The sequence below is a fragment of the Poromitra crassiceps genome (genome assembly GCF_964638095.1).
Source record: "Poromitra crassiceps genome assembly, chromosome: 12".
NCBI lineage: Eukaryota > Metazoa > Chordata > Actinopteri > Beryciformes > Melamphaidae > Poromitra > Poromitra crassiceps.
In genome coordinates this window covers 40,437,549-40,463,861 of record NC_139632.1, presented here as the reverse complement: position 1 = coordinate 40,463,861, position 26,313 = coordinate 40,437,549, and the positions used below count along the sequence as shown (strand labels likewise).

Here is a 26,313-nt window from a genome sequence, read left to right as displayed (position 1 = left end):
TGAACAGGACTGAAAGAGCCTGGCAATAGAGACAATGTGCCTGTTATAGAGATGTGCATTCCTTAACACACGCATGCCCCAAAATAAAGGATAAAAGTTGATCTTGAGCCTATAGCCCGTATTGATGGAGCTCAGATCACACATGTCACCACAGGACAGATTAACAGAAGCCAAGTCTAATCGGAAGCCATGTTTCCCTCTTCTCGCCCAGACGTGCCATTATTAATGATATCACTTCATTAATCCGACTTTTAAAGGAGCGTCGGTGTCAGAGGTGGCGCAGAGGAGTCCCCTTCACAGCGCCAGGGGCAATTAAAGGATCAGATTTAGCCCCAAACTCTTTTCATTTGGCTAAATGACTTTGAAAACGCAAAAACTAATTTAGTGTATTGTTTAAAGCGAGAAAAGATTAAAATAAATATAGATGCGTATAGATAGATAATTGGGCTCTTGCATGTGGATTAAGCAATTTAATGATAATATAGGCTAATGAATCAAATATATTTGATACATTACATAATAATAATAATAATAATAATAATAATAATAATAATAATAATAATAATAATAATAATAATAATAATAATAATAATAATAATGTATTAATATACTGTGGTCAGAACTGGCAAATTGTCAGATTTAGTTGGACAGAAAAAATGACATTGTAAATGACACATCCTATTAAAATGCAGCCTGCTGCTACAACTCCAAACTGTAAAGCTGTGCGTTTTTAATGGAGACGAAAAGAGACGCTTTTAACTGAACGAAAGACATGTTTCAGTCATTAAGTGCATCAGATTCCCATTTGTAATTCATTTAGATTTTTTTCTATTTGTTCTGCACAGGCTTGTTAGAAATTGGCTAATTGAATGTTGTCGAAGATATTTTTTTATTTGCAAAGGGCTTCCGTTAAAATCAATTGAATGTTACACTGCCGGTATGGAATAATTTGAAATTCCTGTATGTAAATTATACATTTCAAGATAGAATATTAGTCAATTATTTGAATGTTAGCCAAAATATGAATGACAATCAGCCTTCCCAAATGGATGGAGCAACATTTTCTCACACGACGCAGGAAACCTCTCCCTGAGAACAGCCCACCATACGGCTCACCTTCATGCTTGTGAATGAATGGTCTCTTTGCATTCACCCGCTGCCGCATTTCCTACTTTTTTTCAAATGCTAAAACCATGCAATGGGGTCGTTAGCACCTCTTCCACACTCTTAAAGAAACGCTTTATTCCTTCATTGTTGCTACCGCTGCTCAATATTCTTCCCCATCCCACCTTCGGCTAATCCTGCAGGAATAAATAAGACTTGAATTCATGCTTTGCATTCGCAACTTGGATTTGCACTCGGGAACTATGGGACTGGAACTATCAAGCTATACACTGTGACTTCAGCACACAAAAAACGTACAAATAAAAATCCGCAGCGTCTCCAAAGTATAGGCTATATGCACAGCCGAAGGCTGCACCATAAATTAAATATGAAGCAAAAAATATATGTTGCATGCGAAATGTAACAAATAAAAATTAATAACACATAAATCGATTGACTTAGCTGTCGTCGTTTTCATTCTGCAGCTTTCAACACAGTTTGTATGAGCAAAGTTAAGGTTTGGATGTTTTACGCAGCCTTGTTAATGCGCATCAGATCTTTCAATCATGCAGGCCAATTTTCTCTCGCCCCCCTCCTCCTCCCTCTGCCACCGTTAAATGGTCTATGACGGACGAACACAGAAATCAGCGGAAAGCAGCATTGCTGTTGTCCCATTGTTGACAAATCCATGAAACAACTCCAGTTTGCATGGTTTAACAGAGAAGAGAGGAGGGTGGGGGCGGTAGGAGGGGGGCATCTGGCGTCACCAAACCACGTGTCCTGCCCCGATAGTATATCTTATACTGAGAAAAGTAATCTATCAGACAGTCCTTTTAAAAGCTCGGGCCTTTAAAAGCATGTGTCATCTCGACTTGGCACTCCGAATATCACTCCTATAGGAAATACGGACTCGGGACATCGGAGCGTAAAAGGCGCAGCACTCACCACCGTCTCCAAAACAACTCCAAGGCAAGACGCGCCCGCCGCTTTAAAAAGGCCTGCTATACTCACTGAGTGGGGAAATATTTGTAGAAGTTGAAGTTTCTCTCTGGCTCGACTGGCTGGCTACCGGCTCCGCTGACCCTGCATTTAGATTGGGGGGGGGCGACATCCGATCTCTTGACAGGGACGATCCTCCACTCCAGAGCTGCCGTGTGCGCGCACAGACCGCACTGTTTGGACTCACCTACCCATCACACCCGGTTTTGCTCGGTTGTTCTGGCTCCGATAGACTTTGAAAAGAAAAAAAGTGTAGGTAAGCCGTGAGATGACCCTGTCTGGAGGCAGCGACAGAGCCAGCGACATGTCCGGCCAAACCGTGCTCACAGCGGAGGACGTGGATATCGACGTGGTGGGCGAGGGCGACGAGGAGGGCATGGAGAGAGGGGACAGCGACTGCGACAGCCCGGGGGTAGGAGGCGTTCTGCTGGACGGGGAGGAGGTGGAAGAGGAGATCGAAGTGGAGAAGGAGGAGATGACGTCCGGTGGAGGGAGCCCGTGTTGCGAGAGCTCTGGGGAAGGAGAGACGGGCACCGGCGGGAAGGGAGAGGGTCAGGAGAGCGCAGCGTCCGGGGGCGCACTCCAGAAGCCCAAAAACAGCCTGGTGAAGCCGCCCTACTCCTACATCGCCCTCATCACCATGTCCATCCTGCAGAGCCCGCAAAAGAAGCTCACCCTCAGCGGCATCTGCGAGTTCATCAGCAGCCGCTTCCCCTACTACCGCGAGAAGTTCCCGGCGTGGCAGAACTCCATCCGCCACAACTTGTCCCTCAACGACTGCTTCGTGAAGATCCCACGGGAGCCCGGCAACCCCGGCAAGGGCAACTACTGGACCCTGGACCCGCAGTCGGAGGACATGTTCGACAACGGCAGCTTCCTCCGGCGGAGGAAGCGCTTCAAGCGGCACCAGCCGGACGTGCTGCGGGACCAGACCGCGCTCATGATGCAGAGTTTCGGGGCGTACAGCCTCGGGAGCCCCTACGGCCGGCACTACGGGATCCACCCGGCGTATGCGCACCCGGCTGCGCTGCAGTACCCATACCTCCCTCCCGTGGGTCCCATGCTGCCCCCGACCGTGCCACTGCTGTCCTCGGCGGAGCTCAACAGGAAGGCGTTCCACTCGCAGCTGAGTCCGAGTCTGCAGCTGCAGCTCAGCAGCTTGAACACGGCCAACATGATCAAGTCGGAGCCGTCGAGCAGACCGTCGTTCAGTATAGAGAATATCATCGGCGTGTCCAGCGCGTCACAGTCGGGCGCACAGACTTTCCTGCGGCCTCCGGTGACCGTTCAGTCGGCCCTCCTGAACGCACAGTCCCTCTCCCTGAGTCGGAGCTCTATTGCGCCCATCCTCAGCGTGCCGTCAAATATACTCTCTGGACAGTTTTTACCCTCAGTCACGGCAGCAAAATGGCCTCAGTAACTTCAAACAAAATATCTATATAAACTCTTATTTTTATATAGAGACATTATGGTGGAAGAATGAACAGCACGAATCAATAGGCAGCACTGGACTCTGTAGCCATGTAAAGACTTAAAAAAAAGAGGAAAAAAGAAAAGGAGATATTTCTGTACAGGTAATATTTGTAAATATTTGTAAACAGAAAAAAGATTTTACCTGTTGGACTTTGACCTGTTTCCCATTTTCTTTTTGTTCTTGTTGTTTGAGATGTAACAGCATGATAATTATTTTACATTTTCTTTTTGTATTGGAAGCTCATTACAAGTGGACTAAATAACCGGCACAGTTTTTTTTGCTTCCTTTTCATACAAGACACAAAAAGCTCTGAAGAAAAAGTCTGTTTATATATATTAAAAAAATGTAATTCTATGTAGCTATTGTGTTGTAAACTGAATTCATTTTGTAAATAAATCTAAGAAAGAATTAACATCTATTTTCATTAACATTCTTAAATGTTTGCTAACAGATTTCAGAATTAACATTTTTTTTTATAATAAGTTTGTTTATAAATAATGTGACACGCCATGTACAAAAGAGGAAGGCAAGGAAATAAAATTTAGACACCCAGATGTATCTTTAAAAATACAGTATGATAAAATAAGCATAGTATTAAACAAGGTAGTCTAGTCTATATCTTCTAAATATCATACAATATAAATTGAGTCAACCATATTATTATCAGCCACTAGCCCAGATGTCATCACCTATCTTTTCAAATCTGTTGTTGATTTTGTTTTGTAGTAATATGATTATAATTATATTTGCCGAGGAACGAAACGAAATTATATTTTTACAGCAACTATTTAGCCTATAAAATCAGTCAACCAAGGCTGGACTATTTACCTTGCATTGGATTTTGACCTGTAATAGCCTATCTTATAGCCGTTTTGGAATTACTTTTTAAAATGTGGCTAGCCTATTTAGAATTAAACAATTAAATAATAATGCATATAATAATAAATAGATCCCATATTCCCATCGATTCAAAATGTAAAGCCCCAAAAACGAAGGTGCAGAGGGAGGGCTTATTTATGTAAAATGAAAGACAAGTCATGGATGGAGAGTGAACTCAGCTCACCTAAACTAAACATTTGCGGAATGTTTACCCAGCTTATAGGCTGCAAATATAGCCTAAATCTGTCTGACATAAATTCGTAGGAGGCCGATTATTATAAAGTAAAGTCAACCCGGTGTAATAATAATAATAATAATAATAAGGCCCATAATAATAATAGACTAACGCTTTTCCAGACAGAGTATACTGTTTTTCTGTTCATGCTTGTTCGCCTCTTGCTGATCCCTGACTGCATGGAGGTCACACTTAGCCACCTTTTAATTTCCCATTACATCACTGCTCGTCTCGTTTTACAAGATATTCTGTTCGGCTACTATAAAAGTAACACTTAGTTTCGCAGTTGTGTCTGGCTAATCACTTTGACACAAACAGCAAATGTGATCAGGGGTGTGTGTGTGTGTGTGTGTGTGTGTGTGTGTGTGTGTGTGTGTGTGTGTGTGTGTGTGTGTGTGTGTGTGTGTGTGTGTGTGTGTGTGTGTGTGTGTGTGTGAGAGAGAGAGAGAGAGAGAGAGAGAGAGAGAGAGAGGGGGGGGGGGTTAGAGTCTATATTTATCTGATCCCCATGGGAAAAGAGAAAGGGGCCCTCTCTCTCTCTTCTTGAATTCACTTTCAGACACCGAAGAAGGTGCTGATGCTGCAAAAGCCTTCTTCAATGTCACCGTGGCCATTCCGCGACTGACTAGCCTATACAGACATATTGTTTATTTATATTATAGGCTATTATTAGCAATAGTAATAATATTATGAGTATCCGATTATATTATTATCATCTCCGTTATGGTTTAAAACATTTCCATTATTAATTTAATCAGTCTTAGCCTATATTATTCCTTTATGTTTGGCACTGCATCGTCCTATCTGCCGTCGTTGATTCAAGGTTAAAGATATATCAATTTGATGCTCTTTTAGCCTCTTGATATTTTCATTGGCTTTTTTTTCTCCACTTCTGATTGGAAGCACTGGGAGGGATATTAACCTAATTGGAAGTGAACGCAAACGGAATTAATTTAGGTGGGATTAAGGAGATAATATACGCATAATGATTCAAATCAAACTCTTATTCTACTCAGAATTTAAAATGTTGTCAGTGGTTGCCATAGTGGTCCGGGGACCAGCAGTGGTCCTGGAGGGGATTTCACTATATAACATTTTTGGGGGTATGAAGTCATATCTAACAGCAGCCTTATGGGGTTCATCTGATGCAGCAGGCATATCATCAAATGAGGGTCTGTGGTCCAGTCATTGAGTCGCTGCCATAACAGTTAGGAATCTCTGTCCTAATAATAAAAGCCTAAACCTAGTTGTTCTTATAAGGTAATTTTCTAATGAGCTTTTTGACATTTTATTCGTAGCCTAGCAGGTTGCAATTGGAACGTCCCAAGTTCAATCCCCACAACAGTCGACTCAACTTGCCTTTGAGCAAATCACGGAACCCTAGTGCTCACTGCTCACTATTGTGTCTCTCAGGATAACAGAGAAAATTACTTTAATACTTAAACTGTAATTGTAGGTCTACGTCTAAAAGTCTGCTCACCAGTGATTGCAGGTTGCAGGCTGACAAACAGGCAGCTCCTTGAAGGAGAAAATATTCAAGCCGCTAGGGGGCGTTTATTGACACCTTGGGTCTTCATTACAGAAAACAATAGGCCTTTAGCCTACCGGTTAGGAAATCGCAGGTGGAGGGTCCGATATCACTTGCAGAATATTATGCACGTTTTCAGCCTAATAGGCGATATTATTTACAATTTAAATTTATGCTATATGTAGGCTACTTATCAAACTGATGGGAGCGTATAGAAGGAGGGGGGAAATGTAGGCCTATACGATTTCTGAAAATTAATTCAGATATCACTTCACACTAGTAATAGTTTGCCCATGATCAGGTCTTAGTTTACCCACTTTTTAATTTACCACTACGTCACTGTTATCTACATCCACGCGGCTAGTGCTTTAGTGAGCTTATTATTTATCTTGGGATAGGGACACTGTGAAATTGCTGAGATTCGCCAGGGTTTAATGACGGGTCTATTTTAGCAGCAGCGGAAAGACTTGACTCTACTAACCGAGTGCAAGGTTACAATAGATCCCCCTGCTTAATACACCTGACGCCAAGTGGACAAAACACTGATTGGGCATTCATAAACTGTTAACAATATGCGTTGCTTAAAAGACCAAGTAGGCTAATAATGACTATTGATTGAATTACATCACCCTGCAATAATCCCCTTAATTTATTTAATTGGTTAATAGCCCCTACAATTTACAGCAACACATTATATTTTCATCCCACAGATAGGCCTATATGCCTATAGCTACATAGAAGAATGGGGGGGGGACGATTACATACATTTTAAGATAACCATTCAAATTTATGATGAATTCTTGTGTTGTTTTATTTGATCAAAGTGGATTATTTTTGGAAGTAGTAGTGATAGCAGTCATTAGCAGCAGCAGGGGTGTCCACATTTTTTGATTGGGGGCCAGATAGATAATGTGAAAATGCCGGGGGGGCAGGTGCTTCTCGCATCATATGGGTTATAAAAAATAAAAAAATAAAAATCGCATAGGCTACAATTGTATTTTGTTTACCATCTGAAAACATTAGTTCTGCATAGCTCGTTCCTATGGTGCTTGTACTGTCATCATTAGGTGAAGGGAAAAAATGCTAATTGAATTTAATAATAATAATAATAATAATAATAATAATAATAATTATTATTATTATTATTATTATTATTAATTGAACTTGCTTGATTAACCAATACTGTGTGGGCCACTATGGTATATTTTGAGATACAAGCCAAGGGCCACTTAAAATCAGTCCGCGGGCCGCAAATGGCCCCAGGGCCGGACTGCCTGCAGTAGACTGTTAAACTAAACTCTAATAGAGCCTTTAGTTAATGATGAACTAATCTATCTTCTATATAAAAGGGGGCAAATGGACAATCTCTGTCTGTTCTATTTCCATTTTTGTCCCATAGTGATGTCATAAGAGCAAAATCATCTTATGACATTACTGATGATGTCATAGTGATGTAATAAGAGCAAAATCATCCTATGACATCACTGATGATGTCATATGCATTGATGATGTCATAGACATTGTGACATCGTCAGTGATGTCACAAGAGCAGGTGAGGCCCCGCAGCGGCAGAGCTGCGGGCGAGGCCGCACACCGGCCGAGTTGCGTATACGCAAGCTGCAGGGCCAGCTCGGCGAGCTGCAGGGCGGGCGAACCTAGGAATACATTTGTAGATTATTAAATGCTATGTTAAAAGTGTTATAAGTCATGATAAAGCTTTAGTAGGCTAAATTAGGTGTCCCTCACCTGTTATTAATGATGCGTAAATAATTCACAATTCATTTACAATGCTTCCTGCATCCCCTAATGTAAGTGTAAACAATTCATCACACATAAACATACAAGGGGTTGTTACACACAAGGGGGTAGTGCCGTTTGTGAAAATGGAAGCCAATGCGGGAGTGTGTTAAACCTGCATTCTTTCAAATGGCCTGCACGGGGCGACCCATTGGTTTGTGCACTTCCGTTTTGAAGCCTCAAGTAGGCCTATGCCATTTTGGCCGTTGCCATCTTGGTTCTTGCACAGCTTATGTGATCTGTGCAAGACCAGGGGTTTCCCACACAGCCACAGTGCAGCCTGCAATAGACCCTTCTCACGGGGCCATTTTGTGTCGAAAAGGCAGGGAAAACACAGGTGCAAGAAAAACACTAATGAGGGTTTCCAACTTCCATGATTGGAATGTGGAAACCCTCATTAGTGTTTTGCTTGCACGTGTTTATTCTGTGAGAAGGGTCTATTGGTCTGTGATCGGCAAGCTGCGTGATCAATGGACAGGCGAGCTGTCAATCACACGCCAAAACATAGTCTGCAACTACAACATATCTGATAGCAATTGAGACCATAAAGCCAATAGGAATGTGTTTACTGAGGCCATAAATCAAGTGAGAAGAAGGGTCATTTGCCCATTGACTTCCATATAATCAGACTTATTTTTGCAGCCAGTGGAGTCGCCTCCTAGCCTGGGAACCTGACGAATCTGCCAGCTAGCTCATGTTTCATTTGCTGTGGCAGCTGCGTCTGGCCGCGCTTCTCTTTTAACACTTTTCCACCGGCCTAAAAACGTCCGGGCCAACCACAGCCCCCTTATTAAATGGCTTTTTTTTTGGTAATACTCATATTAGTCAATCACGGATTTCTACATCTGTTATTTATTTCCAAACTGCTGCTACAGACCGTTGCTACTTCGACAACAACAACAGAGCGCAGCGCCTGCGCATGTCTGCATTCAACATCCGGGTCAAAACATACTAGGCTACTTCTGTCAAAGAACCACTAGGTGTCCCTACAACAGGCTACAAACTTATGCCTCGACCCACTGCAACAGCTCTTATGGTGGTTGGTAAACCAGCTGATCAGTGACTGATGTTAATAAAGTTGTTAAAAAATGTTCACATGTGTTTCAGTTGGTCTGCGCTATACGTCACACGTTTCGTTGCTCTGATTGGTTGATGCATTTTGGACTATGGCTGTTGGAGAATCCAGACCAATTCACATTTGCAAATGCAATGCAGTGCAATGTGAATTGGTCTGGCAATGCCAGGCTAGTTGCCGCCTGCAGGCCATTCGTAAGAATGCAGGTTTAAGACACTTCTGCTTTGGCTTCAATTTTCACAAATGGAGCTACCCCCTTGTACTGTATGTAACACATTTATGTGTGATGTTTACACTTTAGATTACGGGAGGCAGAAAGCCTTGTAAATGAATTGTAAATGATTTACGCATCATTTATAACAGGTGAAGAACATTTAGATAACTTAGCTACAACACATTTGTGATGTTAACATAGCACTTATTAATCATCTACAAATGTTATTTTTGTAAATGATTAGTTCATCATTAAGGCTTACTAGACTGAACATTATTTGTTGTTATTTGTTATCTATAGGCCTAGCCTATACCATACCCTAGGCTATGTGATTATTGACTTGAACCACAAGTACGCTATTTATGGATGTATGACGTGCAGATAGCCTTGCGCGTTCGTGAAAATGTCTTTGGTGAATCATGTTGACGTTTCTGGTTTTGATTGAAAAGTGTTTCTAAATATGGAAATATGAATCATGAATGTAGACAAAAACAATATCATGAGAATTTAATATAAGATAAAAAAAAGGTCATCATTCTGTATAGGCTCTGGATTAACTGCCCAACCTGACTAAAATGCAATCAAACTGCATCAGTGTTTATATGCTTGAGTGTGTATTGCTTCCATCAAGACAAATAACACTATCTAAATCATCTCTTGCTCTCCATGCATAAACATAATCTAACTCTTAAAACCAAAACATTTTTTTTATCTGAAATGTTATTGTCACAGGTCTATAATCACCTGCAGTGTGGATTGTTAGGCTGACTGTGGCCAAATAATGCATGAGGCTAATATACCCATATATGCCTACTGTCCATTTAGTTTTTATATTGTTTAAGTGTCATAGTATCGTATATGAAGATGAGTCTAGCTTTTATGTAACAGCACTGGTATAGTGGTTCACAAACTTTTTCACATCAAGGACCCTACTGACACAAATTAGACCACGGACCCCCATTACAGAAAGTGTATCAAACCCAAGACCAAAAGTACATTCTGTCATTGTGTTACGTATGAGGATTATAGTGAAAATCAATGATGCCCTATAGGGAGCCCCCCTGGAACGCCCTCAAGGACCCCTGGGGGTCCCCAGACTCCACTTTGAGAACCACTGGTCTAGTCGGTAACTGCTATAGAAATGTTCCCAAACCTGGAACTGCACTGGCATCATTTTTGAAATGATTAATGTGTAATGATGTGTTATGATGTAAGAGGGTCTCTGCAGTGGAGAGGGAGAAGTGGGACTTCTACGATATAGCTGCGTCTCTTGGATTCATAAACTAGATTACACACAGATGGATGTCAGTGTAAGATTAGAACGCCTCCTTCTAGGTCTTTACTGGTCCCCATGATAAACAGTGTTAAAAGAACGGCAAAACAGCAAAAACATTAACTTTGGCTTGCTGTAGCCTACCAAACTTGCCATTTTGACTGCAGCTAGATATGATAGACTACAGTGGCATTGGCAAGCAAGGCCCGAGCCTCCATTATAACTAGGTCATCCTTCGCCACAAGCTATACCCTGGGCCTTCTCCTGGGCACAGATCACAGACAGTAAATGTAGGTACAGCAGTTACTGAATATTTAAAAAGGCATAGAGATGAAGCAATAAATGACAAAGTAAAGCTGGCGTGCCCGGGCATTAATAACTAATGGGCGGCAGTGAGTTATAGGCCGCTCTCGTCGTAATGAAAGTGTCATTGCAAATCAGCAGTTGTCCAAGGTTATTATTATTTATACATAATTGATGCTGGAACCACACGGAACGTGTCTCACCCAACAACTCCTAACACCTTGGGAACAAAGACGGCCGGTGTCAACAGAAGAAAAGGTCACAGAGGAGGAGAATACGCCCCTGGGCTGAGATTTTTACATGAGAGGATGGGAGGAGACGCTGCTCAACCACAGATCTGAATAAGCAGGGTTACAACAAACTTACACATAAGCCCTGTATGCAATAGATGCTGCCTTGTCGGTTGCTACACAAAGTTAATGCATAGATAGACGACACATTTAAAATTAGGAATTAAGGGGCCAGATGTCATCTTGCGGATTCCAGAATGTCCTGTTTTGACCTTAAATTCCAGCTATATTGTTATTCTTATTATAGATAGAAGATGGATGTAAATACTAAAGTTGACCCATAATCCTCTAATTCAAATGAAACTAAATCCTGACAGATAAGTGACAAAATAATTGTATTCATAGTGGAGGACTAAACTGAAATGTTTCATACCATTTCAGCCCATGATCTATCTGTAGGCTATAACCTTTAACAATATTAGCCTATGCTGTTTCTGCTGTATTTGTAGGGGGGTAAAAGTAGCTACATCTAGTACAAGTACAAATCCATGAATCCAGCATCAGAACCTATTTGGTCACTTTTACAATATTGTTGTGTAGCCCATCAAGAAAATAATGCATGTCATCCATCAATCCATCATGAAAACGTAACTGACAATGTATCCGATGTAACTGGGAATTTAGAGTTATCAATTTCAAGTTGCCAGTATAAACAAACGAATTAGCTACAAATCTGGAAGTAGACTGATGATAACGCTGCTCTCCTCAGGTGTATGAAGCCATCGTTCTCTGATGTGGAAATATCCTCCTTCCAATTGTCCCTGAACGCCTCATGTCGCCTCGACGCAACGTCAATGCCCAGTAACCAATGGGAGCCCGCTACGGGGCCTTTGTTGATGATGTCTTCAGGAAATGTAAACATCCGTCCAAACTGTCAATGAAAATATTTTAGCTTTTTGTTTCCAGCAAAAAAGCGCAACTGTAAAGGCATGGAAACCTGGAGTCTCGTATCAATCTGCGTTTTGCTTGGTCTTACTGCGAGATGGGGCGTTTCACTCAATTCTTATTCAGGTAGGAAGTGTGTGTGCAGTAGCGTTAGCATTAGCATGTACCATTCAGACTCAGAATCACTGAAAGCCTTTTGGTTTTGAAATGGTCTTACCATAAGTTACCCCGCTAGCCGGGCGCTTCTCGCTCATACTGAGCATTCCCAGAGTCCCAGCCAGCTCGCGTTGAGACTAGTTTGCACCGTGCTTGCCAGAGTGCCGACGGTCGGTAGCATCCAGGCTTGTGTGGTGTGTGGCTGCAGAGCAGACGTTGGTTAACGTTACCCTGATAGTAGTTTCCCCATTCAAAAAACAACAATAAAACAAAACAGTCTGTCTCTCTCCCTCTGTGTGTTTGTCTCTCTCTCTCTCTCTCTCTCTCTCTCTAGGGGCAGGAAAACCACCCATGTTTGGCGACTATGAAGCCCAAAGGCACTGGCAAGAAGTGACCTACAATCTTCCTGTTCAGGAGTGGTCAGTGTAATCCTCCATGCACCTTCTGTTCAGTCAAGACAACTATTGAAACATTGTCTTGCTGTGGGTCTCATATTTGAGAAGTTCACCCAAGTGTCCAAGTAGGCTTAATGTTGATGTTACCTCAAAATGTATTGTGGGAACCCAGCATTATGACCCATTTTGCGCTCTGACCAGTTGCTGTCTTGAAGCGCTAGATGCTAGAGCCTATGTACAGTATGCAATTCTGGTCCTTGACATCCTGTGTCCTGCATGTTTTTGTCCAGAGGACCATGATTAAAACCACTGGTCTAGCATCAAAGCTATCCACACAGCTAGTCACTGTCTATGCGGCAGTGTAGCTCAGTCTGAGACCTTGTAAGCAAAAATATCTTCATTGGGCATTGGGCCTTGGGCAGTGCCCCCTTTGCTGAGTGCCTGGCAGATCATTTTAGATTGTATGGTTTCAAAGTAAGGCAGGGCAAGTTTATTTCTATATCACTGTAGAAAAGGCTCCAAAAGGCCCTGAGATCAGGCCTGTTCCACGAACCAGAGACGCGCCCGCGACCCAACGATGATGTCAGAGTTCCCCCTGTGAGGTCATCGGTGATGTCAGACAGTCTAGGCTGTCCCTTGACTGTGTGATGTCAGACTTAACCTTGTGAGGTCATCAATGATGTCATACCTCGAATGTGTGGGGTATAAAAGCGATGTTCTACTATGCTATGCTATACACCAGGATGGCCGAATGGTTAAGGCGTTGGACTTAAGATCCAATGGACATATGTCCGTGTGGGTTCGAACCCCACTCCTGGTAGTTGTGTTTTGGGGGCACGGTGGCTCAGTGGTAGAGCTGTCGCCTCACAGTCAGAAGGTCCTGAGTTCGATTCTCGCCTGGGACACTGTGGGCGCTGTGGTTGTGTTCCCCCCCATATCTTCAGTGCCTACTGCCCAGGTGGGGTATCTCGTCGTAAGGGCCTTTCTCTCTGTGTGGAGTTTGCATGTTCTCCCCGTGCTCCCCCAGGGGGTTCCTCCATATATAACCCCCCCCACCAAAAACATGCAGAAGATCAGATCGTCATCGTCATCCGACCAGTGACGACAACATCCGAAGTTGGTCCCCGGGCGCTGTACGAGAAAGCGACCACTGCTCCTGGCCTGCCCCCCGGAGGAAAGGACATGCCTGGATGGGTTAAATGCAGAGGACACTTTTCACCGGCCACCGTCAGCATGAGTGTGTTGTGGCCGCATGCATGTGTTGTGGTGTTCGTGTGACAATAAAAGACGGGCTTGTCCCGTTACGAGAGAGTGTGGGGTATAAAAGCGATGTTCTACTATGCTATGCTATCCCTGCTATCTCTCTCTCTCTCTCTCTCTCTCTCTCTCTCTCTCTCTCTCTCTCTCTCTCTCTCTCTCTCTCTCTCTCTCTCTCTCTCTCTCTCTCTCTCTCTCTCTCTCTCTCTCTCTCTCTCTCTACTACCCCTTCCTGTATGTTGCTTCTGCCTGATACTTCTGCCTGATATTTCAATAAAGCCTGAAAGACATCTCTGTGGTTTTGACCGATCACTCGTAGCGAGCTCTTACCTGGGATCCAGCGAAACTCAACAACAACTTCCTTACAATCACATTTCATACACAGAAGTAATTCAAAGTGCTTTACATAAAATAGATAAAAGAAAGGTGTGGGGGGGGGAGGGGATTACAAAGTGTAAAAAAGACAAGGTTCATGTAAAGAACAAGCAAAATTCATTACATTAAAAGAATCAAATCAAGTAAAATAGACAAGATATTTATTTACCCCCCTAAAGTGAGCATAGAATCAAGTGGTGTTACTTATTCGTATTTCCAGTCGCTCTTTACTAAGTGAATCCATATGTGTATTGTTATCTCTTGACCTGACAACTTTCAGATCTCATTGCTAACTTGCAGGTGATTTTTGTTACCTTTGTATTCCTCCAGGTACGTCAACACTACTGACAATGACTTGAAATACTGGGGTCTTGACTACCCTCCACTGACCGCCTACCACAGTCTGCTCTGCGCTCATGTGTAAGTCCTTATCGTAGACTCAACCATACAGTATCATGTTAGGCTCACTCATGTCAAAAATGAGATATAGATCATCATTGACTTTTGACTCTAGATACATAAATAAATAGATACATGAATACATTTAGCTAATACATTGTGTGCTTATGTACCAGGGTGTACATGTCCTCTTTATCATAATGTGTCAGTAGTCATTTTGATGATTCAGGTTCATCACAGCTGGATAATGCAGTCCCAGGACTGAGATCCCCAAAAGCAACAGCAAGGCTAAACATAATTATGCAGACATAAGAACCACAGTACCCTCTTCCCCAGCCTAAGTATATTTAAGCAATATAGCACGAGAGCAAGTGTGTTGTGGTGAATATATCCCGCTGATAAGCTGTTATCCCACTCGGCCTCGTGGGATAACAGCTTATCAGCGGGATATATTCCACAACACACGCTGCTCGAGTGCTATATTGCTTTTATAAAACGGTTTCCAAGTATGATAATATAATAATAATAATAATAATACTATAAGTCCGACTCCGACTGGCATGTCATTCTGATAGAGTCAGTTGAAACACTACTGTAAGGCGGGACCGCAAGAACATGCGGGTGATTTGATTGGATCGTTCTGGAGACTGAAGTTGACATTGGCCAATCCTGGCGCTTTCTGGAAACCCCGACAGGCAGCTCGAGCGCAGCGTTGCATTCTCAGCGCTTGCTGAGAAGCTGAATGCTTTCTGCAAAGCCCGACACCAACTAACGTTACGGGGTTAAATGCGGGGTTAAATGCGGGGTTAACAGCCTTTCTTTTGCAAAGAAGACATTAGCTATTCTTGTACAAAACATCATTTTCTGCGAAGTATTAGTAAAGTTATAAGCGAAGATCGATTCACAAGGATCTGACAGCTGTCTCCGCCATTTTTTTTCCCTACGTTGTCATTTGAGGTAAGCCTTATTATTACTCTCTTAGTAAGAGAGTTGCCATGGCAACCAATAACCCATGGCCATGGGTTATTGAACTCGGTTACTGGAATTATACAATGGCTGTGAACCAATCAGATTGCTTGATTTGAGAGAGCCGTTTTATAATGAAGTATATTAGTTAGTCACAGTCTCAGTCACAGCCCAGTCTTTCCTTTAGCAGGGTCATGGTTGTTCACATGGAAATGGTATTACAGTATTAGTACTAACTAATAATATCAACAGCTTTCTGGTGGCATGGTCTGCTGATATGCATAGCACGTAGTCATGATCAGAGTCGTATAATAGAAGAGTTCCGACATCTCCATTCACTCCAATGGACCAGTTTTTTTCCAGGAAGTAAGGTCCTGGAACTCCTGAGTAAAAAAAGCAGCACTGTCGAGTTGCAGCAAAATAGACGGTTTGTGTTGTACTTTGAAAGGGTTTTTCATCCCTCGAATCAAATTGTACATTATCAGCTTTATTTTAGCATGCAAAAGTAGCGCGAGACCCATTCCTGGCTGTTCATTGGCTAATGAGTCTCGCATTTTGGTCCTCCGCTGACGCCACTCTCTCTCTAGAGGACACTAGTCATGATGACTGATGATGGCTAATGAAGCGCTGTGGTATCTCTCTCTGTCCTCACGCTGCTGGCTGCACATGGCATTTAAAAGCCAGCGATATGGTGCAGGACGGACAGGTCCTTTAAAAAATAAAAACGTCATGCTGCACTGTTTAAAACCACTGCTTTTCATTTGAGGATGTTTCTCAGTTAGGCTCAAACACAGTCTTCCTGATCCTGCCGTCTGCTGGTGTGTGTTTTCCTGCAGAGGCAAGCTGATCAACCCGCAGTGGGTGGAGTTACACCAATCTAGAGGCCATGAAAGCCCGGCGCACAAGCTCTTCATGAGAGCCACAGGTAGACTCAACATGTTTATTGTCACTCCGGCGCACAAGCTCTTCATGAGAGCCACAGGTAGACTCAACATGTTTATTGTCACTCCGGCGCACAAGCTCTTCATGAGAGCCACAGGTACACTCAACATGTTTATTGTCACTCCGGCGCACAAGCTCTTCATGAGAGCCACAGGTACACTCAACATGTTTATTGTCACTCCGGCGCACAAGCTCTTCATGAGAGCCACAGGTACACTCAACATGTTTATTGTCACTCCGGCGCACAAGCTCTTCATGAGAGCCACAGGTACACTCAACATGTTTATTGTCACTCCGGCGCACAAGCTCTTCATGAGAGCCACAGGTACACTCAACATGTTTATTGTCACTCCGGTTGCACAAGTACACTTGTGTGAAATTCTCAGGCCGGGAGGTACGATATAATAGTGATAATTCACTTGTATAGTATTTTTTTTTTTTCATATTTTATTTTATAATTTTCAGAACATAGAAAACAAAAACAGGCTCAGACAAAAAACAAACAAAACATACATATACCAACATTAATATGACAAAATAGCGCTACCAGCCGCATCAAGTTCCCATGTGCTTGTAAAAAATGTGCGTGGAATCCCATGCAAGGGGTCCATGAGAAGTCAGCCGAGCAAGTTACTTGTCGTTCTTCACCTCATTTAAGTAGTCTAGAAATGGGTCCCAGATGATTGTGAATTTCCTACATGAATTGGTCCTCAGGAACCGAAGTCTCTCCATATGTATAACTGAGACCATGTCTGTCAGCCACAGCTGAAAAGAAGGTGGAGAGGGGGACTTCCACTCCTTCAAAATGAGTCTCTTGGCGATAGTCGTCCCCTGCGTCAGAGACTGTTGTATAGCCGTAGGGAGGAGCAGAGAGGACTCTGAGCAGCCGAAGATGGCTAGCCCCGCCTCCGGCTCAAGGGTCACTTTATAAGCCTGAGTACCAATCAAATATTTTGGCCCAGAATCCAGACAGTGAAGGACAAAACCAAAAAGCATGGGACAATGTACCCTCTGACACCCGACACCTATCACATAGTGGTGAGACAGAAGGGTAGATCTTGTGCAACCTGGACTTTGAATAATGAAGACGATGAGTGACCTTAAATTGGATCAGTTGGTGTCTGCTGTTATTCACTTGTATAGTATTACTTGTATATATCACTTCTTGCATATTTGTTAAACATAGTGTCGTCGAAAGCATTAACACCTGCTTACATGATTTATGGATGGATTGATGACTAGCCGATTTATTTGGTGTCACGCATGGGCTCATATGATGCTATTTTCCATTGCAAGTTATCAGAACTTTCAGGACAATGTTGGTATGATATTAGTGACGTGTCATGAACAGTGTAGTGTTCTCTTGCCATTTACAAAGGATTCAGTACATTTTGCTTCTTTTGTCTGTCCGTCTCAGTTCTGGTTGCAGATTTGTTGATCTACATCCCTGCTGTGGTTTTGTACTGTTTTTACTTAACCGATGGATCCTCGAGGAAGAAGGTAAGACTGATGTATTGCAGGGGAGCTTAATTGTTTTCATCTGCACACCCAAATGAGCATTTTATTTGTCTCACCCTGGGACCCAGACTCATTAAAACAGATTAGAAACACTCATCATGTGGTGGTGACTAAGCAGCAATGGACATGTGACCCATTTTTGGTTCTGACTCTATAGTTAAAGAAACTGGGTGCACTGCATCTGAAACTTATGCTACCTTGCGGACGTCTGTAACGACTTCTTTCTCTGTCACCTACATTCAAACCAGGTACCTAATTAAGCTGGTACCTATTTAGGTAGCCAGGTTATAGAGGTTCCTTGCGTATAGGTTATATAGGTTCCTTGCGTTTCATACACAGCCGTAAGTCGAAAATGTAATAAAAACTATTCACCTACTGTAATAACTTCCTGGATAATGTAATAACAACCCATTATTACATAAATGGACCATTATGATAGTGGCTGGTTAATGTAATCATGTAATGTTATTACATAATCCAGGAAGTTCAACAGGTCTTACTCAATTTTCAACCAAGGGACATTTTCTTACATTATCAGACAGTTATTACACTATCAATTGCTACATCAGACAATAATCATCTTTGTTTACAAAAAGGCAGAACTAGAACAGTTATGAGAAATATTGTTAAATATCCACACATTGTATGAAATATAAAGCAAAATTGGCTAGCAATGCAGAGAAAGAAAAAAATATCTCTTTTACCATCACAACATGAGGTGCACATACTTTTGAGCATGGTATATCAATTATAACACTTGACTATAATTAGATTATAGCTAGCTGCTTACCATCAACTAAACATTGTTCTTCCCCAGGTTTGCAATCTCCTCTGCTTCCTGCTCTACCCAGGGCTAATTCTCATTGACTATGGGCATTTCCAGTATCCTTTCTAAACAGATACAAGTTAGATTATGTATTATGCCTCATATCACTGTTGTGCAGTGATGAACTTGTGCTAAATACTGGTGTTCGGAGTTGCAGCTATCAGCATCGTCATCATCATCATCATTAATAATAATAATAATAATACTACATATAATTGTTTAAGTGGTGTCTGTCTGTCTGTCTGCGATTTTGGTCACATTTCTGGTCCCACATTGTGAGATTTGTTGGTCAGTAATGATGTCACTGATGATGTCACAATGTCTATGACATCATCAGTGATGTCACTCGAGCGCTCGATGTCATCAGTGATGGTCACTCGAGCAATTGTGATGTCATCAGTGAGTGATGTCGTCAGTGATGCGAAGTTGAGCAATTGTGCGCTGTGTATGCCAATAGAGCAGACGAGGCCACGCAGCAGCCCAGCTGCGGGCGAGGCCGCGCAGTGGGTGAGCTGCATATGCGAGCCCGCGCAACGGGCGAGCTGCAGGGCGGGCGATGGTGAGCCCAGGCAGCGGGCGAGCCTAGGATTTCTAGTTGACGTTAAAAGGCCCAGTCCTAATAGAAGCTGTCACCCATAATGCATCTAAAGTCTAAACTATATTTTCTTAGAGCCTTGAATTAATTCTCCAAGAAAGATTTCTTGAATTTGGTATTCAGTTGTAATGCTTTGATTTGATTTGAATTAATTGGAACTGTAGTACATTAGTAAGCACACAAAACAAGTGACTAACTTGATTTCTGCCACCATATAATGGCTTTTGTCATTTCATTAGTTTGTTGCACCAGCAAGGGAGACATTTTCCCCCTCTTTCTGAGCGGTTGTTATTCAGACTCTGAGTGAAAGAGTTCAACATGCATGGACTGAACTCTTCACCCTGGATCAGCCACTGTTTTCTAGTGTGTTTGTCCATTATCAGCCCACTGAAAACATAGAAACACCCTTGGTCCGATATTGACCTTAACCCTTTCAGGTACAATGGGGTGAGCCTGGGCCTGGCCCTCTGGGGGATGGTGGGTCTGGGCCTGGGCTGGGATGTCCTGGGCTCCCTGGCCTTTTCCCTGGCTCTCAACTATAAACAGATGGAGCTCTACCATGCCCTGCCCTTCTTCTTCTACCTGCTGGGCAAGAGTGTCAAACTGGGCCTGGGCCGAGGGTGAGTTCATCTGGTTGTTTGTTCTTTATTTCTCTCTCTTTTCTCTGTTGTCTTTCTTTCTTTGTTTGGCAGACAGACACACTTGTTCAGAGCAACTTGTAATCATGTGAGAGAGAGACATTTCAAAAGAAGTAACAGAAATAAAATAACAGAGTTAGAAGGGACTTATTTGTTATTTGTGTATTTGTAATTATTTCTTCTTCTTCTTTTTTTCAACATATTTTCTAATTTTTGTCAGAACACAGGGACAAAACAAAAACAAACTCAGACACAGGAAAAGAAAAGAAAGAAAAATCATACATACATCATCGACATTCAATATTACAATGTGGTGCTACCAGCCGGAGAAGGTGCTAATATGTGAGATGTGCATGGGATCCCACCTAAGGAGTCCATGAGAAACCAGCCAGGCGAGTCATTCGTCTCCCCTAACCTCATCTAGGTAGACTAGAAACAGGTCCCAGATAGTTGATTTTTTTAAAAGTGATTTGGTCCTCAGGAACCTGAGTCTCTCCATCCGTATAACAGGGATCATGTCCGTCAACCACAATTGAAAAGAAGGTGGAGAGGGGTACTACCATTCCATCAGAATGGGTTTTTGGCAACAGTTTCTCCTGTGTCAGAGACTGTTGGGAAGCTGTAGGGAAGTTCAGAGAGGACTCAGAGCAGCCGAAGATGGCGAGTTCCGCCTCCGGCTGAAGGGGTTATTTTGTAGGCCTTAGAGTACCAATCAAATATTTTGGCCCATAATCCCGTCAGTGAAGGTCAGAACCAGAAGGCATGAGACAGAGTGCCCTCTGACACCTGTCACACAGTGGTGAGACAGAAGGATAAATCTTGTGCAACGTATGTTTAGAATAGTGAAGACGGTGAGCGACTTTAAATTGGATCAGCCGGTGTCTACTATTAACTGAGCAGAGTTGTATCACAGACAGACTCCTACCCCATATAATAATACTTGACATAATAATAATAATAAGTCCATGCCAAGTTCCCCCTGCCATGCTTCTCTCAGTAGAGGCCATGGTGCAGTTGTCAAACAGACACACAAATCTAGAAATGAGATGCTTGGAGTGAGGAGGGCTCAGCGAAACATCGAAAAAGGCATGTTCATTTGGGAGCCCTTTAAAGTCATGAATCTTGGATGGAACATAATCTCTGACTTGTAGGTATCTGAGCCAGTGCGTGTTGGGCTGGCTTTTCAATGTATAGTAGGAGACAGCAGGTTTTCTAAGTATTCTTTTGTACAGCCAGTGATAATAATGTGTGTAATGTCTCAGCCAAACTGACAAACTATTATAATATTCACTCACTGGTACAAAATGTCCCAAGCCAGCATCCAGCCTGACATGAATCTATGGCTTTTCTGCTTTTCACTATTCAGCCATCATTATTCGGCAGACTGTTTGTTGTGTTTTTTATTTTATTTTTTTGGTTATATTGTTAGTCATTCTGCATCGGAGTGTTCGCCAAATAGCTAGCAGAGTTACTGAGGAAATCAGATCGGATGCCATTACTACTAGCGTGTCCCCCACTGTCTGTTTATCTAGTAACAATGTACCAAGGGCATTTAGTAGCAAATGGATAGCTGGATTAGAAGGGCCAGGGGGAAGATATGTCCAGATGACACTCTGGCCATGCCCAAACTCCTCAGCTATTCCTGTGTGTGCAACTTAACCAGCAGCTTCACAGTTCCAGCTGACAACATACCCTGACCTACACTAAAGACTTTCAGCTGATGCGTGGCTTTCACTGCATTCCCCCAACAGACGGCCAAATCCCCAATTTAGGATCTGCAGACACTACATATTTTATTGTTCACGCGATATCAGCAGACATACAGTAGACATGTAAGCTGTGTGATGCTGTTGCCAACGTTTTGTCATCTAAGAAAGGCGTCTGTAATGCGTTCCTCTCGGTGTCCCTCCTCTTCTCTTCCACCATGCAGGCTGTTCCTGCTGCTGAGGGTTGCAGTAACAGTGTTGGTGACCTTTGCCCTCTGCTGGCTGCCCTTTCTGTCTGAGCCCAGCCAGGCCTTGCAGGTTGTCAGGAGGATCTTTCCCGTGGCCCGGGGGCTGTATGAGGTACTGCACCCAAAGCGTAGTCTCCCCCGTTAGCCCGTTCTTCCCCTCCTCTTGTATGACAAAGGGGAAAAAAAGGTACTCTACTAGTTCCATCAGTTTAAAGGGACAGCTCACCCTAAAATCAAAAATACATATTTTTCCTCTCACCTGTAGTGCTATTTATCCATCTATGTCGTTTTGGGATAGTTGCCTGCGTTTTGGAGATATCGGCTGCTGCAGAGATGTCTGCCTTCTCTTGAATACAATGGAACTGGATGGCACTCGGCTTGTGGTGCTCGAAGCACCAAAAAAATCCATTTGAAAAACCCAACAGCATTGTCTCTTTCCACAAATCATGACCCGGTTACTCAAGATAATGCACAGACTTTGTTGTGAGCAGTTTCATGTAGGAACTATTTTCTTTTGCAGTCTCATGTAGGAACTAGCTAGCAGCTAGCGGGTGTAGTTCGGTCAAGTCAGTGTTTTGCTCATCCATCAAAGCTTGGGCTGGAAATCGCCACAGTCCGCTCCATGTGGCCTACACACTGTTCCATACGCTCTCTGGAGTAACCTTTGGAAGACCCTGCCACCCTCCAGTGCTTAGCCAATTGGAAATGGATACCCCGCAGCATCAAAGAAAACAGAGGAATAAAACGGTTAAAGGTCAGGAGATCAGTTTCACTCGATCTCCGGGAGGTGTTGGGGTTCGGGATGTAGGAGGATATAGATCAATCTCACTAATTTATGGCCTGGGTGTTTTCAGCACTTCATAGCGCAGCCGTGTTCTAGCCGTATGGGATGATGAGTGTTGCCAACTCTGCACTTTAGGCATATCTGTTGCACACTGTGATCTATCAGTCGGTTTCTGAAAGGGGGGCGTACTGACAGCAGGGGCGTACTGACAGCAATGATGGGAAAGGACAGTGACCGTGGCTGAAGAGCAGTGTCACTGCTCCAAACGTTACCTTGCTGCAGTCACATGAAGTAAGCTTGGAGCCCTGCAGTGTGCCAGCCCTTTTATACACCATCTCAATAGAGAGCCAAAGTGGAACGTCACTTCCTGCTTCAGCACTGTACCAGAGATTTTCATCCGCCATTTATTTTCCCATAGACATTTCGTAAAATGCTTATAAAAATAGTTGTACTTGTTCACAGAGTACAGATATATATATGGTACAGATATATTTAGAAACAGGAGAGATCGCATTTCACTCAGACCGAAATGTAAAAAAAAAATGCAGGTCTGAAGAAAATATTTTTTCGATGTTGCTTTTTTAAGTTTTGGTCCGAGTGAAATGTTCTATGGTCTCTCCCGATTCTAAATATAGCTGAACCGTTTGGTTTGACCAAGTAAAACTATTTGTATAAGCATTTTACAAAATGTCTATGGGAAAATAAACTGCGGAAGAAAATCTCTGGTACAGTGCTGAAGCAGGAAGTGACGTTCACTTTGCCTCTCTATACTTCCTGCAGCCGGCGATGTTGGAATAAAGGTTGTCATGGAGGAAGCAGAGGGAAAGTTAACAGAGTGTGTGTGTGTGTGTGTGTGTGTGTGTGTGTGTGTGTGCGTGCGTGCGTGTGTGTGTGACAGACAGCTCTGAGGGCAAGGCTTGCGGCTCGCGTTTCTGAAACCCCGTAACCCCTCTCTTGTCCTGTTCCCAAAGGTGGCGCCCACCACAAGGTGTCATGGATGTGAGAAGTAATTGAAAATTCTACCAACAGGGGAGCGGGCGGCGGTGTGGCACTGTGGCAGTATCTGTTCAATGAAACGATGCAAACATAAGACACAGGGTGTGAGAGACACAGAAGCTGCCCGGGCGAGTCGTCCTGAACTAATTGTGAAATTGTGCACGTAAGCAGAAGCCTGGACAAGCGGACAGGGGTGAGAAGGGGCGTGTGGGGAAGTAGTCGGCGGGTGACTGCTGGGTGGTGGGTGAGGGTAGTAGGTGGTGGGTGGTGGGTGAGGGGAGTAGGGGGGTGACTGGTGGGTGGTGGGTGAGGGGAGTAGGGGGTGACTGGTGGGTGGTGGGTGAGGGGAGTAGGGGGTGACTGGTGGGTGGTGGGTGAGGGGAGTAGGGGGTGACTGGTGGGTGGTGGGTGAGGGGAGTAGGGGGTGACTGGTGGGTGGTGGGTGAGGGGAGTAGGGGGTGACTGGTGGGTGGTGGGTGAGGGGAGTAGGGGGTGACTGGTGGGTGAGGGGAGTAGGGGGTGACTGGTGGGTGGTGGGTGAGGGGAGTAGGGGGTGACTGGTGGGTGGTGGGTGAGGGGAGTAGGGGGTGACTGGTGGGTGGTGGGTGAGGGGAGTAGGGGGTGACTGGTGGGTTGGTGGGTGAGGGGAGTAGGGGGTGACTGGTGGGTTGGTGGGTGAGGGGAGTAGGGGGTGACTGGTGGGTGGTGGGTGAGGGGAGTAGGGGGTGACTGGTGGGTTGGTGGGTGAGGGGAGTAGGGGGTGACTGGTGGGTTGGTGGGTGAGGGGAGTAGGGGGTGACTGGTGGGTGGTGGGTGAGGGGAGTAGGGGGTGACTGGTGGGTTGGTGGGTGAGGGGAGTAGGGGGTGACTGGTGGGTGGTGGGTGAGGGGAGTAGGGGGTGACTGGTGGGTGGTGGGTGAGGGGAGTAGGGGGGTGACTGGTGGGTGGTGGGTGAGGGGAGTAGGGTGACTGGGGAGGGGGAATTGTAAGTTTACCCACTGAGCCGCATTCTGCCGTCTCCGGTTGCTGCCTGCTCACAAAAATGGCACCAAATGCTTGTGCCTGTGAAATTCCACGCTAGCTTATATAGGTGAAGGAGCCCCACCGCTCTCTCTCCCCCTCCCCCCCCCCCCCACCTCTCCCCCCACCGACCCCCTAAAATCCCCCGATCCCCCCCGTTCATGTGTTGCCCTCAGGCGGCATCCAGGAACATTCCGGTAGTGGTTATTTGGAGCGGGGCAGCAGAGAGAGAGAGAGAGAGAGAGACGAGGCGGGCCCGAGACGAAACAACACGACACGGGGCGGCCCGGTGCTGCTGACTAGGCTGCCATTAAGATCCACACAGCTGTGTCGCGAGCAGCTGTGTCCTGCAGGAGAGAGAGAGAGAGAGAGAGAGAGAGAGAGAGAGAGAGAGAGAGAGAGAGAGAGAGAGAGAGAGAGAGAGAGAGAGAGAGAGAGAGAGAGAGAGAGAGAGAGAGAGAGAGAGAGAGAGAGAGTGAGAGAGAGTGAGAGTGAGAGTGAGAGTGAGAGAGAGAGTGAGAGTGAGTGAGAGTGAGTGAGAGTGAGAGAGAGAGAGAGTGAGAGAGAGTGAGAGAGCCGGAAATAGGCTTTCTAGACAGGGGCCACACACTGCAAAAGACCCACGGTGTGACGGTGAAGCCGATCTAGGCGTGCTACCTCTGTGTTCTGCGGTATCACAGTGCACACATATCATTTGATCCCCGCACAACTGCTTAAAGCGCTTAAATCAACTGAATCACACAGCCTCCTCGTCTCATCTCTCTCTCAGCTTATAAACCACGAGTCCTTTTAGGATGACGACGACGGGGATGCTTTTCCTTGGCGTTGTTGTAACTTATCGTCCATGACATCCAGAGAGTGCCAGGCAGAGAGACCTTGGAGATCTAATTTGGTCTTAGATGAGACTGTGTGTGTGTGTGTGTGTGTGTGTGTGTGTGTGTGTGTGTGTGTGTGTGTGTGTGTGTTCACACCGTGAGATCAAATGTTTTATGACCTTTGCATTGAAGACGCACTATATAAACTGCCAAAATGTCTGGGTTTTTTGCTTGGATAATCCAAATCTTCTGCTCCTCAATTCCTGAAAAGCTGAACTATTATATGGAGAATTTGTACAACACGTTGACATTACGGGAAAGCAGTGTTGTTGTTCTATGGGGGTGGTCTGTATCCGCTGGCTGTGTCTCAACACTTAACCCCCAAGTCCCCAAGTCTACAAATAAGTCCCTCTGTGTGTGACATCCAGGCTCTCTGACAGGGGCGTGGCTCTATGCTGGAGGGGTGCTGCCCCCCCCCCCCCCCGCCCCCCCAAACTCTTCTGTACAAATGCCCCTTCGGAATGTCCCAAGGAATTTTTATTGCACTTTCAGCAGGGAAATGATTACTTAGAGTAATGCTACTTATTTGCTTTCTCTTCAAAACACAATTGCTTTTTAAAG

General features: G+C 44.2%; 2 protein-coding genes across 2 annotated transcripts in view; both read left to right on the top strand.

The window, feature by feature from the left end:
- Positions 1–2,371: 2,371 nt before the first annotated feature.
- On the top strand, positions 2,372–3,879 carry foxd3 (forkhead box D3; the record flags this gene model as incomplete). Its single annotated transcript, XM_083647985.1, has 1 exon — positions 2,372–3,879. The coding sequence occupies one exon, from the start codon at positions 2,372–2,374 to the stop codon at positions 3,521–3,523; it is 1,152 nt and encodes a 383-aa protein (XP_083504111.1). The 3' UTR covers positions 3,524–3,879.
- An 8,192-nt stretch (positions 3,880–12,071) lies between these two features.
- The window catches only part of alg6 (ALG6 alpha-1,3-glucosyltransferase), a 29,093-nt gene continuing 14,851 nt past the window's right edge, over positions 12,072–26,313 (top strand). The window contains exons 1-8 of the mRNA XM_083647617.1: positions 12,072–12,182; positions 12,547–12,631; positions 14,570–14,659; positions 16,441–16,529; positions 17,964–18,046; positions 18,882–18,946; positions 19,923–20,105; positions 22,054–22,189. Of these exons, the coding sequence (XP_083503743.1) occupies positions 12,101–12,182; positions 12,547–12,631; positions 14,570–14,659; positions 16,441–16,529; positions 17,964–18,046; positions 18,882–18,946; positions 19,923–20,105; positions 22,054–22,189 (813 nt within the window). The 5' untranslated portion in view covers positions 12,072–12,100. The remainder of the gene's footprint in view (positions 12,183–12,546; positions 12,632–14,569; positions 14,660–16,440; positions 16,530–17,963; positions 18,047–18,881; positions 18,947–19,922; positions 20,106–22,053; positions 22,190–26,313) is intronic.